This window comes from Nannobrachium achirus (assembly GCF_963921795.1).
Source record: "Nannobrachium achirus genome assembly, chromosome: 14".
Classification (NCBI taxonomy): domain Eukaryota; kingdom Metazoa; phylum Chordata; class Actinopteri; order Myctophiformes; family Myctophidae; genus Nannobrachium; species Nannobrachium achirus.
Genome location: NC_137821.1, coordinates 3587413 through 3602900, shown reverse-complemented (window position 1 = coordinate 3602900; position 15488 = coordinate 3587413). Strand labels below are relative to the sequence as shown.

At 42.9% G+C, this 15488-nt stretch overlaps 1 protein-coding gene across 2 annotated transcripts in view; it reads right to left on the bottom strand.

The window, feature by feature from the left end:
* tmem179ba (transmembrane protein 179Ba) overlaps positions 1-15157 on the bottom strand; it is a 124042-nt gene extending 108885 nt beyond the window's left edge. For both annotated transcript variants that reach the window (XR_013962722.1, XM_080742088.1), the window contains exons 1-2: positions 15045-15157; positions 5561-5757 (exon numbers count right to left, since the gene is read on the bottom strand). Coding sequence is in view for 1 of the 2 variants with exons in the window: in XM_080742088.1 (XP_080598214.1) it covers positions 5561-5757; positions 15045-15155 (308 nt within the window). In the remaining variant the exon portion in view is untranslated. The remainder of the gene's footprint in view (positions 1-5560; positions 5758-15044) is intronic.
* Positions 15158-15488: the final 331 nt, after the last annotated feature.

Here is a 15488-nt window from a genome sequence, read left to right as displayed (position 1 = left end):
AATCTTCCATGTGGGTTTAATCCAACAACCACAGTAGATCTGCCCAGGCTTCATTACCTCTGGCCTCGTCCACCAAGAGATCATTTTGATTCTTGCCTTCAATTCAGAATGAAAGACAGACAGCCTATCTGCTGTACAGGACCTTTGGTGATCATCCTTGTACCTTATCTACGTTTTAAAGATGGAGAGTTTAGCTGTTGTTAAAATCACATTGATACAATATCTGTCTCTAGGCATTTTACTGAGACCCAAAATAATGTTTGACAATTCTACTCTAAATGTGACATTAACACAAACTCTGCCATCAAAATACCCCTTTGTACCCCTTCTCTGCCATGCCCGTAGAACCCGTAAATGTAATAAAAATGTATTAAAAAACATTTTTTTATCGAAACGCAACTAAAATAGGCCGGAACTAATGCTCCGTGATCGGTTTCTACACGGACACATTATTGAGCGGACAACTTTAACATTGGAGTCCCTGAACCGGAAGCGGAAGTCCGTCCTCTATTTTGGCCCAGCTTACTGTCTGCACTCCGCGGCTTACAGATGGAGAAGTTATTGATCAATTGAAAAAGTTTCAACGGATTTGAGAAGCTGATGGAATACGCGAACACACAAGCAGTGTCCGATCACGCACGATGGGAACTGGACGAGCGCCCACGTTAACAGGTACGACTCGGAGAAGCCGGCAGTGAAAGACATAGAGAAATTAACGGGCTTTACGGCCGTAAACTACGAATGAGTTAAGCTGAGACATAAGAGCAGAAACATGGTTCCAAAAGTTACCCAGACACCGACATGAAACAAACATGTGTTCTGTGTCTTCTTTTACCAAACAAACAGCACATAGAGTGTGTACATAGTGTGTCTGTTAATTAATTTGACACATACACCAATACCTCATTTCAAGCCATCTTCGTCGATATGTATACCTCGCACGTTGATACCTATATATTTCCCCTGCCCAATTATAATCACATCTTTGATGCATTTACAAACTGAAGCAAAATCTATGACGACAAAGATGCTTTCCCAGCTTTAAGGTCCATTCCCACTGGGCGAGATAAAGATAAAGATAACGATAATTATACCTGACGTCATGGCGTGATAGCGCAGAAAGTCCAAACGATATCGTTTAGGGCTGTCGTTGTCTTTATCGTTCATCATATTTTTATCGCCCCCAGTGGGAATGGGCCTTTGATGGGTTAAACTACATTAATGCCTTCGTCTCCCGCACAAACAAACTTCAAAGCAGAGAGGGAGACACACACAGGGAGAGGGAGAGAGAGAGAGAGAGAGACATAGTTCTTAGTTTATCATATACAGTGTGTGTATACTGCATTGCAACATAGATCACCAATGTACAACCATATGTCCACAGTCTCTGTGGCGCAACCGGTTAGCGCGTTCGGCTGTTAACCGAAAGGTTGGTGGTTCGAATCCACCCAGGGACGAACATGTTTTGTGGGGGGAAGGTGTACAGGGATTGGCCGTCCGTCCATGTTAATCATTGTGTGGGTTTAGTGAACCGTGAACACCGCTACACAAAGGGTTAAAGTGAGCACATCTGCAGGTGAAAACACCGGTGTTGCCATGCCTGCTTATTATAAGCAGGCATGGCTTACAGCAGTGTTTCTCAAATGGGGGTACGTATACCCCTAGGGGTACGCGGAGGTACTGCAGGGGGTACTCAAGAAAATGCCCCCCCCCCCCCCAAAAAAAAAAGACATGATATTATTCATAGTTGAAGAATTAAAAACATTGAATTAGGAGGGGAAAAAACATTTATGTTTAATGATGACACATGGAGACATTGGTGTGAGCCTTATAGTTGCTACCCCAAATTACATAGTACCAGGCACCTGGGATGTGCTTGAAAGTTTTATAGTTATTGACATGAAAACTGGACTGAAATGTTTTGGCCACAGTGTTGAAAATACATCTGCTCGGTGGAGGAGGCAGGAGGCACCGTTTGAAACTCTTTCACTCCATTTCTTATTTGTGATTTTTATATTCTTGACATGGGGGGCTTATCATAGCATCATATAGGCCTACCACTATTTATGGTTTTTTTAAAGGGGGTATTTGGATTCAGAAATCAGGGAAAGGGGGTACTCAAGCCAAAGAAGATTGAGAAACACTGGCTTACAGCATATGCAGGTCGCTGGTAAATATTGGTAGTTTAGCAGGCTTGTCTCTAAAGCAGGGGTTTTCAAACTTTTTTATCTCAGGGCACCTCTGTAAATGACCTTTTAACAATTACACTGTTAATGTTTAGAATCTTACATCCTATTGGAGAAATATCCGTTTCCATCAGAACTGACTGACTTTATAACTTTATACTTGACGTTTAACCACTTTGAACCCCAGCATGCCTATTCTGGGGGGAAGGTTCACCAAAAATAGCAGATCTACAAGCTCACGACGCGTCACAACATGGCGCGTCGTGAGCTTGTAGATCTGCTATTTTTGGTGAAGAGAGTTGTCGTAGATGGAAAAAGAACTCAAGGACAGTGCAAATCAAGTCTGTTTTACTAAGCATAGTGAAGTGATATTGATGAATTCCAAATGTTATCAAATTATCTCGCGGCACTCCTGGACTGGCCTCACGGCACCCCAGGGTGCCCCGTCACCCACTTTGAAAACCCCTGCTCTAAAGTGTAGTGTTTGCTCATTGCTTGTTTTCTGCTGTTCTAAAACATTTTCATGTCAAGGACCAGATAGTATGTAGCCTATGTATTTGTCCAGGGACCCCCATCTGAAAGTATTTTGTGCCCGGGTCCCCCCATACAGGATCTGTCTTGATAAAATTAAATATTTGTTGTTAGATAGTTCCTGATTAATATGCAAAATCACGATAGAACAAGCACTAGTCTGCACAGATACTGTAGCTAAGTCTTTGTACAGAGTAACAGTGTAACCTAACTACCATGAATATTGTAAGGATGTACCCTTCTATTTAATCCTTTTGGGGATGTTGATGTTGTCGTCTGCCCATTTGTCGATTTGGTCAAAAGTAATTGGTTGAACAGAAGTCATATTTTGGGACCAACGCTCCATTGTTCACAATGGCTTGTAATGCAGAACAATGCCTGCATCACAGACTGGGTGTTGCACAACTGGACATGGATGGTGAGTGTTCTGCCCAACGGGCACCAGTATGGGTTCTCCAACATTACTTCTGAGACTCCTACATTCAAGCCCTCAGAGAACTGTGCATTTTGTTAAGTAACTTGAAAAATAACCATAAAAACCAACGTGAAAAAGAATTGTGATAAAAACGTGTATCGTGATACAGCTTGGGAAAATAATTGGGATATTGTATTTTTCCATATCGCCCACCCCTAATATGGATTCTGTTAGTGTGGTATGTGGCCTCCATAATGGGCATGAAGTCCTGTTAGATATTGGCTTAATAGTGATGACATCAGGGAACTCCATATATGGGCATAAAACGTATAGGTTATTGCGACCGAAGGTCGCATTTACCCTGAAAAACCTTGTCGCTTACGCATTTACCCTGAAAAACCTTGTCGCTTGAGTGTCCTTCCGTAACATAACCTAACCTAACTAAGTGATGTCAGTGTGATGTCAGCGAGATGTGGAGATGTGGAGAACACTATATATGGAGATAGTCCAGTCCATCATGTCATATGGGACTACCGTCATAGACAGTAGCCATTGTTAGGCCGGAGTCAATGGCTGTCTGTCTGACTGTCTGCACATGCACAGGAAGTGATGTCACATGACATACTTTTTATGCCCATACTGTATATGAGTCATTCTGTAACACATCTCCATGTTTAGGCAAACTCCACACAGAAAGGCCCTATCGCCCACACACTAGGTGGGGTTGGCGATGGATACATATTATTATTAATAAAGGATAAAATAAAATAAAAAAGTCCATATGGTCATTCCCAGAAAAAGAAACAACCTTTTATGCCCATACATGGTGATTTCTGATGTCATAAATCCCAGGCCGAAAATGAGAATGTTAGGGTACCCCCTTATGCCCATATATGGAGATCCACAGGCATCAAACCAAGGCCTTAACTCACCAAGACCCTGCTTGGCATTACTTACGTAGGTTTTATGCCCATATATGGAGATTCCTATATTGTCAATATTAAGGACATTATTAAGGATATTATCTCATCAATATTAAGGACATATATGGGCGACGTTTTCCTCCCTCTGCGTCATCAGCGCCCACACCCTAGGTGGGGTTAGCGATAGGGCCTTTCTGTGTGGAGTTTGCATGTTCTCCCTGTGTCTCCTAGGGTTGATACTCTCACAAAGGATGGGCGAGGTCGCATGTCACCCTGAGGTCGCAAGTCACCCTCAGGTGTCTTACTAGTAACTTATAGGTTATCTTAACTTAAAGGAGTAGTTCACCCCCAAAATGACTTTTTTTCTATTGAATACTCTTGCCATGGAGACTAGAGTTCAATAATATTTTTTGGTTTTTGTTGCATTCCTAAGACAAAAATTTCATTACAATAAACGAACCCCCATTGATTCCGGGGGTAAATTCAGTATAATCACATTTTTGTCTTAGAAATACGAAAAATAAAAAAAATATTATTGAACTCAAGTCTCTATGGCATGAGTATTCAATAGAAAAAAAGTCATTTTGGGGGTGAACTACTCCTTTAAGCTATACGTTTTTCCATATCGCCCCCCCGGGCACAGGACCAGTGTTCATTAATCTGCATTGTCCCGTCTAAATGAACGAATAGATGACAGTGAGCGCTCACCTGCGCAGCTCGCCATCGATGCAGCAGGTGTAGAGCCAGTAGAGACAGGGAGAAGCAGACTCACCTGCCATCGATGCAGCAGGTGTAGAGCCAGTAGAGAGACAGGGAGAAGCATGGATGCAGCAGGTGTAGAGCCAGTAGAGAGACAGGGAGAAGCATGGATGCAGCAGGTGTAGAGCCAGTAGAGGGACAGGGAGAAGCAGACTCACCTGCGCAGCTCTCCGTCGATGCAGCAGGTGTAGAGCCAGTAGAGAGACAGGGAGAAGCAGACTCACCATGCAGCAGGTGTAGAGCCAGTAGAGAGACAGAGAGAAGCAGACTCACCATGCAGCAGGTGTAGAGCCAGTAGAGAGACAGAGAGAAGCAGACTCACCATGCAGCAGGTGTAGAGCCAGTAGAGAGACAGAGAGAAGCAGACTCACCATGCAGCAGGTGTAGAGCCAGTAGAGAGACAGAGAGAAGCAGACTCACCTGTGCAGCTCTCCATGGATGCAGCAGGTGTAGAGCCAGTAGAGAGACAGAGAGAAGCAGACTCACCATGCAGCAGGTGTAGAGCCAGTAGAGAGACAGAGAGAAGCAGACTCACCATGCAGCAGGTGTAGAGCCAGTAGAGAGACAGAGAGAAGCAGACTCACCATGCAGCAGGTGTAGAGCCAGTAGAGAGACAGAGAGAAGCAGACTCGCCTGTGCAGCTCTCCATGGATGCAGCAGGTGTAGAGCCAGTAGAGAGACAGGGAGAAGCAGACTCACCATGCAGCAGGTGTAGAGCCAGTAGAGACAGCGAGAAGCAGACTCACCTGCGCAGCTCTCCATCGATGCAGCAGGTGTAGAGCCAGTAGAGAGACAGGGAGAAGCAGACCACGGCCACCGACACCGAGATGGACGACACGAAGTAGCACACCGACACCGAGCTGGAGGTCTGAGCCCCGATGGTCCCCGCCGTCACGTTGTAGACCACCGTACCGTAGAGCATGCACAGACCACCCAGGTTACCCTGAGACACAGAGAGAGAGAGGTGTTACTGGTACCGTAGAGCATGCAGAGACCACCCAGGTTACCCTGAGACAGAGAGAGACGTTAACGAAGCGTCAGCGTTAGTTTATGCAGGACATGGTGGGAGTCAAGTCGCTGCTCAGCTGTAGTCAGATGTCAGTCAGCTCTGTTCTCATACCTCACCAGTAAGACTCCCTAATCGGGAGATAAGCGACCGTCAGGTCACATGTATACACAAAGAGGGCTGTAACTGCCATTGCTTCCTAATCGGCCTGAAGGTGGCGCAATATGGGACAGATCCAAGGTGATGAAATCAGTGTAGACATACTGTGTACCGATTTGCGTGATTGTAGGGCAAAAATTGTAGGAGCAGTGTCCACAAATGTGTTTTGCAAGAATCGGCCACATGGTGGCGCTAGAAGAGGGCCATGTGACAAATGAGGGGTGGGGTGTCCGCGTAGCCTTGGCGGACAAATAGGTACCGGCCCCGGCTCTCCCGGACGCTCCTAGCCCGAGTTACGGCATTTTATGTGAGCTGCAGTGGAGGGGGTCCTCCACTGGGGGCGTCACCACTTTTGCATCCGTTCTGGAGCACCAGGAGTGGGTGGTCCCCGGGAATTCCCCGTGAGCAGCCCCGTTGGTGTGGTCATTTGGTCATTTTTGCACATTTGGTCATTTTTGACACTTGGGGGTCCCCCAGGGAGCTGGGGGTCCCTGGAGCTCCGGGGGTCCTTGGAGGTAGTAGTTTGGCAGGTAAGGAGTGTGTGTGCAAAATGTGGCATGGATGGGGGCAACGGTTGTGGAGATATGAGCAGGGCAAAAGTGTGACATGTGACGCGTCACTCACGGACGGACATTTTTTACACCTGGGGGTCCCCCAGGGACCTGGGGGTCCCGGGAGCTGCGGGGGTCCTTGGAGGTTGTAGTTTGCCAGGTAAGGAGAGTGTGTGCAAAATTTGGCATGGATGGGGGCAACGGTTGTGGAGATATGAGCAGGGCAAAGGTGTGACGTGTGACTGACTGACTCACTCACTCACTGACTCACGGACGGACAGCCGGTGGAGGTTTTGGTAGTAAATGCGACCTGACGGTCGCAATTAAAAGCTCTCAATCAGTAGGGAAGGCTCCTTTAAATAGGGCTTGCTTTCTCTACCAATGCTTGGTTTCGGAAGCTTCGGAATCATTTGCTGCTTGCTGCCTCCTCCGCTCCACCCCAGCCTCCACCTTTGCACGATCAGTCTGGCTAAGCTCAAATACTTGTGATTGTCTGATCACTGATGTTACTGTATGTTACATGACTGATATCAATAATGGTGAAACAGCGCTAGTTTGGCTGTAATAAACACTGTGACAACCAACCCGCGTGACAAATAGCCCCGGTCTCCCCTACGGTAGATAGACTTCATTCCCTTCATGGTTTACATTGTTTTATTGTTGACAGAGAGGAGAAGAGAGGGCTGTTTTGATTCATACGTTCACTGGCAGTTTTAGACCATAAAAGGAAGTGATTCTTTGTCTGTATGTCTGTCTGTCTGCCTTGGCTGATATATAGACAACAGTGAAAGTGCATTTGTTTCTACATTAACCACTTGAACCCTAGCATTCCTATTCTGTGTGGAACATTATAGCCAAGCATAGCCGATCTACAAGCTTACAACGCCCCGCAGTGCGAGTGCTTGTAGATCTGCTATTCTTGGCAAAGAGCTTTGGTGTGGAGGGAAAAGAAGAGCGGACTAAGTATTGACGGTTCAAGTGGTTCAATGTATAAAAATACACATTAATCCAACAACCTACAGTCCTACACTGATGACAGTGCTGTCAAATAAGCTGTCTAAGAAATCTAGGAACAATTTTAATCTGCAACAAAATGTTATACATTACGTAGTGGGGGTCCCTGGCCGCTTCATCTCTCTCTCAGCTAAGGGGTCCCTGCTTCATCTCTCTCTCAACTAAGGGTCCTTGGCCTGAAAACATTGAAGACCCCTATCTAGCTCTACTGTTTGGTTTCTTTTGGTATAATAATGGTTTGGTGTGTTCATCTTGTATTCTAACTCATAGCGTGATTATAGTGAGAATAAACTAGATTCACATTATGAGGGGAACATAAACAATGTGGCGCCAACCTGAACCACTGTTTATTTCTTTCTTCTAAACCGGATCACACAGCAGGGCTCATCGATACATTTTATCTGTACACAGACTATAACAAAATAAAACACGGCATGGATGCACGCGGGACGCCTGATTTGGAATCGCACATGAGTTCTGGGTGGAGCAGTTTGTTTTCACGTCCGTCGGCAGGTTAGTTACTCACCAGCGTTAGTTTCAGTGAGGTTAGGGTTAGGGTTAGGCATAGTTTCACTGAGGTTAAGGTTAGGGTTAGAGTTAGGGTTAGGTGGTCGCACCTCCACGCGGTCCAAGCGAACAAAAAGGAGCGCTCCCTAGCTCCAGTTCAGCCAATCAAAAGCTTCCTTGGGCGGGGTTTGCCCAGAACTCATGTGCGATTCCAAATAACCCACCTGGGGGTATCCTCAGTGATGTAGCCCAAGCTCATGGGGGTTTCAGGTCTCACAATATCATACATCTCACTCAGGTGACCCAGCCATGGGTTGATCAAGTCCCGACTTACATCCCAGTAGCTCCCCACGGTCAGTCCTATTAGGGCAGTGTTGATTTCGTCGACTAAAACTATGACGAAAAATGTTTTCCGACTGCGTTTTTTTTCACAGACGAAAACTAAATATAAACTAAGCTGTGATGACTAAAACTAAGACAAAATATAATGACAATTTCGTCAACAAAATAAAAACTAGACTAAAACGTTAGGGAGGGACGAGTGCTGAAGAGAGTAATTTTATGTTTGGCTGCTCTCAGGTGTTGCGTGCTGAAAATAGCAGATCTACAAGCTCACAACGCGTCGCGCTGCAGCGCGTTGTGAGCTTGTAGATCTGCTATTTTCAGCACACAACCAAGTGTAAAATCAGTCATTACGATGCCATCAAGGCCTGCCAAAATACATTTCAGTTGACTAAATCAACTGTAGATTTAGTCACCTAAAATCTTATGATATTTATTAGAAAATTAGACAAAACTAAAACCTTTCAGGTAAATGACATTATATTCAAAAGACTATGACTAAAACTAAAACCTTTCAGGTGACAAACGTATGACTAAAACTAAATGACATTTTATTCAAAAGACTATGACTAAAACTAAAACCTTTCAGGTGACAAACGTATGACTAAAACTAAATGACATTTTATTCAAAAGACTATGACTAAAACTAAAACCTTTCAGGTGACAAACGTATGACTAAAACTAAATGACATTTTATTCAAAAGACTATGACTAAAACTAAAACCTTTCAGGTGACAAACGTATGACTAAAACTAAATGACATTGTATTCAAAAGACTATGACTAAAACTAAAACCTTTCAGGTGACAAACGTATGACTAAAACTAAATGACATTTTATTCAAAAGACTATGACTAAAACTAAAACCTTTCAGGTGACAAACGTATGACTAAAACTAAATGACATTTTATTCAAAAGACTATGACTAAAACTAAAACCTTTCAGCTAAATGACATTGTATTCAAAAGACTATGACTAAAACTAAAACCTTTCAGGTGACAAACGTATGACTAAAACTAAATGACATTTTATTCAAAAGACTATGACTAAAACTAAAACCTTTCAGGTGACAAACGTATGACTAAAACTAAATGACATTTTATTCAAAAGACTATGACTAAAACTAAAACCTTTCAGGTGACAAACGTATGACTAAAACTAAATGACATTGTATTCAAAAGACTATGACTAAAACTAAAACCTTTCAGGTGACAAACGTATGACTAAAACTAAATGACATTTTATTCAAAAGACTATGACTAAAACTAAAACCTTTCAGGTGACAAACGTATGACTAAAACTAAATGACATTTTATTCAAAAGACTATGACTAAAACTAAAACCTTTCAGCTAAATGACATTGTATTCAAAAGACTATGACTAAAACTAAAACCTTTCAGGTGACAAACGTATGACTAAAACTAAATGACATTGTATTCAAAAGACTATGACTAAAACTAAAACCTTTCAGGTGACAAACGTATGACTAAAACTAAATGACATTTTATTCAAAAGACTATGACTAAAACTAAAACCTTTCAGGTGACAAACGTATGACTAAAACTAAATGACATTTTATTCAAAAGACTATGACTAAAACTAAAACCTTTCAGGTGACAAACGTATGACTAAAACTAAATGACATTATATTCAAAAGACTATGACTAAAACTAAAACCTTTCAGGTGACAAACGTATGACTAAAACTAAATGACATTTTATTCAAAAGACTATGACTAAAACTAAAACCTTTCAGGTGACAAACGTATGACTAAAACTAAATGACATTTTATTCAAAAGACTATGACTAAAACTAAAACCTTTCAGGTGACAAACGTATGACTAAAACTAAATGACATTGTATTCAAAAGACTATGACTAAAACTAAAACCTTTCAGGTGACAAACGTATGACTAAAACTAAATGACATTGTATTCAAAAGACTATGACTAAAACTAAAACCTTTCAGGTGACAAACGTATGACTAAAACTAAATGACATTTTATTCAAAAGACTATGACTAAAACTAAAACCTTTCAGGTGACAAACGTATGACTAAAACTAAATGACATTGTATTCAAAAGACTATGACTAAAACTAAAACCTTTCAGGTGACAAACGTATGACTAAAACTAAATGACATTTTATTCAAAAGACTATGACTAAAACTAAATCAACATGTGCTGTCAAAAACAACACTGCATTAGGGAAAGACAGGACCGTTCACTCCACCGCTCTGGAACGACTCTGCCGAGACTGGGAGAGGAAACCTGCCCTTGTCTGTAGCAAATTCTAGACTTATGTTTTACAGGGTTCCCACACATTTTTACCAATTAATTTCCAAAACTTTTCCAGAATATTTAACCCAATTTCCAGGACTATATAACAATAATTCAGCTCAATAACAGGTCGCTTACTCCTATGTGCAATGCCCAAAGACAGGTAGTGTATGCCAGTGGTTCTCAACCTTTTCAGGCTGTGACCCCCGAAATAATCATATTTTAACTCATTCTGAGCCCAGGACATTAACGGATTAGGGGGTCCAGAGTGCCCCCTCCCGGCCCCATTAACGGCCGCTGTCTTATTTTGAAGGCCAGAAGTCTAGACCGGAAGTACTTCCGGTCTGACGTCATCGGATCGTGCGCCGGAACCGATGCGTGTCCACGTGGAGTTGTGTAATGGCCGACCGGGAGCTTTTATAACTGTGTAAAATAAGCGAGCATCTGCCTCCATCCTAGCTTCTAAAGTGTAGTTTTGAGATAATGGACATTAAAGATGAGATCGGCCGTCCACCTCAATGTTATGGGATGACTATTGTGTGCTCGTGGAGCCGTGATGATGACAAATCAGCGCGGATTTCGTCTCCGGAGCGTCGGCCATTGTACTAGGTATTTTTACTCGCCGTTACAGTAATATATTACTTTTCCCGCGACATCGCGTGGATGGCACTATAGATACTCTATTACTTTTCCCGCGACATCGCGGGGTTGGCTTTTAATGAGTTAACTGGGGACCCCCGGCACCCCGACGAGCACTAAGAGTTGAGGAATTTTGTATAACACGGTTCTATTGTGAAAATAGCAGATCTACATGCTCACAACGCCCCGCGTTGCGAGGCGTTGTGAGCGTGTAGATTGGCTATTTTCACAATTTCTGCCTCTAATATTTGACAATTTGGCCAATGTTTAATTTGTTATTTCAGAGGTATTAACAAAATCAATAACCAAAGACAATGTATAGCTATTTTTCCAGGACCTTCCAGGACCCTTGATCAATTCCAAAACTTTTCCAGTACTGGAAATATATTTTTCTAATTTCAAAATATTTCATGACCGTGGGAACCCTGGTTTTATACACCATTATAATGTTCTGATTTTGATCATAAGACCCAATCACTGAATGTCAAGTTTACAGGTTTTGTTCACAATATACAGGTATGATACTGATTTACTATCACACTATGGTGCATTATGAGTCCAACCAGTCCTAGTTGTTCTCAAATGTTTTATTTGCTTAATGCTTAGTTATTTGCCAAATGGACCCGAAAGAGTCCATTAGTTACAGAGCTGTAAGGGTCCATTTGGTTTCATTTGTACACTCTCAGAGTTACAGAGCTGTAAGGGTCCATTTGGTTCCATTTGTACACTCTCAGAGTTACAGAGCTGTAAGGGTCCATTTGGTCCCATTTGTACACTCTCAGAGTTACAGACCTGTAAGGGTCCATTTGTACACTCTTAGAGTTACAGAGCTGTAAGGGTCCATTTGGTTCCATTTGTACACTCTTAGAGTTAGACTGCTCTGTTTCCCCACTACACTAAAGCTCTTTGCCGAAAATAGCAGATCTACAAGCTCGCAGCGCGAGGCGCTGTGAGCTTGTAGATCGGCTATTTTTGGCTAAAGTTCTCAGAATATGGACACTAAGGTTCAAGTGGTTAATATAAAAAAGGAGAAAAAAAGGTTTATATTACTGAGCATTTTGGAGGACCCCTTGGAGTAACTCTGTAGACCCCCTAGGGGTCCCGGACCCCCTGTTGAAGACCCCTGCTGTATGGGGTATGGGCTGGTTTAGAACCAATGCAGGCTCTACTCTGCTGTGGAGACCTAATGTGTATACTTTAAAATACTTGAGTATAACCCTATTCCATTTACTTGAGTATAATATAACTTTGTGCACCACTGAAATTGAGGAAAAGTCAGATAGCACTCTCTCTCTCTCTCTGTGTGTGTGTGTGTGTGTGTGTGTGTGTGTGTGTGTGTGTGTGTGTGTGTGTGTGTGTGTGTGTGTGTGTGTGTGTGTGTGTGTGTGTGTGTGTCATCTGACTCCAATAAAGGGGGGGGCGGTGTGTGTATAATAGAATTGGGCACACACACACACACACACACACACACACACACACACACACACACACACACACACACACACACACACACACACACACACACACACACACACACACACACACACACACACACACACACACACACACACACACACACACACACACACACACACACACACACACAGCTCTCAGGGTCACATGATAAAAAGGCAGCACTATCTATCACAGTTCCACATTATGTATTATCACACCACACACACTAACACGCGCACGAACACGTGCACTTTCCGATCGGGTAGATTCTACGGGTGTAACGATACATTTTAACAGCGATACGATGTGTATCACGATACATGGTTTACGATACGATGCATGGACGATATTGGTTCATTCATGGTGATACGATACGATTTGATTCAATGATTTAAAATCGATATAGTAACTATTTAGCAAAGAAATTACATATGTGTGAAAGGTGTGGATAGTGCATGTTTTTAAGGGAAAAATCTATTATTATGGATATAAATAAGTAAACACTGTGATTCTCTAACAAATACATGGACATTGAACATATGGAAAACCTGCACCTTGACATGAACACAGAGATTACACACGTTTATCGATAGACCAAGAGTAGCTATATGGAATGGAAAAGTAATTAGACCCTTCTTTTTCATTTTCCTTCTTAAAATCGCTAAATAAAAGGCACAAATACTTAGTTTCCATACAATCAATTATTTGCACTGCAGAACGATTCGATACCGATTATCTGCATAGTAAAAATTATCGTTACACCCCTAGTAGATTCCATTGTTTTGAGACAGTAGCCATGCACAGGCAGGGAGTGAGAGGAGACCATATTTGGTGATCCTGGTGCGCCGTGGCGCGCCTCAGCTCAAGTCATATGACTCGACTTATTTGGCAACTTTTGCTTTCTATTTTAGCAGAGGCGTCAATAGGGTATGGCAACCTATAGCAGCTGCCATACCTTCTTTGGCTACAGGGGGAAAATGATAAAATGTACTGTAATCGTGACTGTTGCTAAGGTATGGCAACATGACTGGTTTCCGCGCACGCAAGACACCAGTCATGTTGCCATACCTTAGCCTTTTCTGAACTGACGCCGCTGTATTTTCGTGTAAAACTATAATGCTTCTAGCAAGCAGTTATTTTGAGGAAATAAAATGCGTGTGGTCGGTGTGGATGATATTATATGACTCCACTCTCTGCATCATCATGTGTCAAACAACTGAAACAACAAGGCTTCTATAGTTTGGTGTCGCTCGCCGATCGACACAAAAAATCTGAGATCTGCAAGCTCACAGGTCGGATCCTTTCGGCGAGCGACACCGTCAGAAATGAGACCAAAGAAAGTTAGTTAGTTAGGGTCATAAATATAAATCCAAGCGGCCTGAAGCGACATCAGCGCGTCTCTCCAGTCCAGTAGTAATAAATCACTTTAACAAACACTGCTTGCTGCGTGCGTTAAATGACCCCAAACAAACTCACATGATCTATAACTGTCTGCAGCCTGGAAACACAACCACACTATAGGACGCTTGGCTTCATATATGAGCTGTATATGAACATATAGAACATGATATCCCCTAAACAAAACGGTTATTGTTGTGAAAACTATAAACACGACAACCACGGGGTCTGGTTAATTCCCCGGAAGAGCTTATCGACGCACTGAACCAAACCAAACCAAACCACACACTTTCTAGATATAATCACACACTTTATATAAAACCGCTCTTCACATGTAAAGAAAACCTATTCTTTATGATTAACCGCCCGGTTTATGAAGTCTTAACGGACAGAAAAGTCTTCTTTTTTTTGGGTGTCTGCTTGTAGGCTACTGTTGTTGCCTCCCCGGAAAAACGCACAGACAAAACATGCGGACACAACGAACAACAATAATCCCTGTTGTAAGAAAACTATAACTCTGTATAACTTAGATTAAAAGCGCCTGGGAAGTCATTCAATGTTTTTAGGTTTTGGATCGTGTTTGTCTGTTGGCTATATTTTCCTTTGAGAGAGATCACCTTCTACAACGGTGGTTCTCAAACATTTTTACATTCCAATTGTCTTTCCTTGACTCTGACAAGTGTAGTTACACTGTCAGAGTTACAGACTTGTATGGGTCAATTTAGACCCCCAAAAGGGAATTAACCCACAGTCTAGTCCTTTGAGAAGCAACTGCTCTACAACTTTGCCATGGCAGCTCCTGATCAGATCTCAACAATAACCCGTGCTCACATACAGTTGATATAAAGAGCATAGATGATATATGATATTAAATCTTTGTACCTGTGTGATGGTGAGGGACGCGGCTGTAACGATGCCACAGACGAAGCATGCTGCGTACAGGGCCAGTTCCAGAACCAGCAGCCAAGGCACCGCTGCCATCACAGCCAGCATCGTTAAGCAGCGAGCACACACACACACACACACACACACACACACACACACACACACACACACACACACACACACACACACTCACACACACACAGCGCGCGCGCGCGCGACGCACACACACACACACACACGCGGAGCCGTGCATGCCATGATGCGATGTGCCATCATGCGCCACGGGAGCGCGCGTCATGCCTCGGTCTCCTCGTCCAGACAGGACCACTGGTTTACCAAACAGTGGGTCGGCACCCATGTCTGGGTCACTGACGCATTTCTTTTGTGGGTCACGACTATATATCCCTTTAATTGTATGGTATCCTTTTATGTTATTTTATT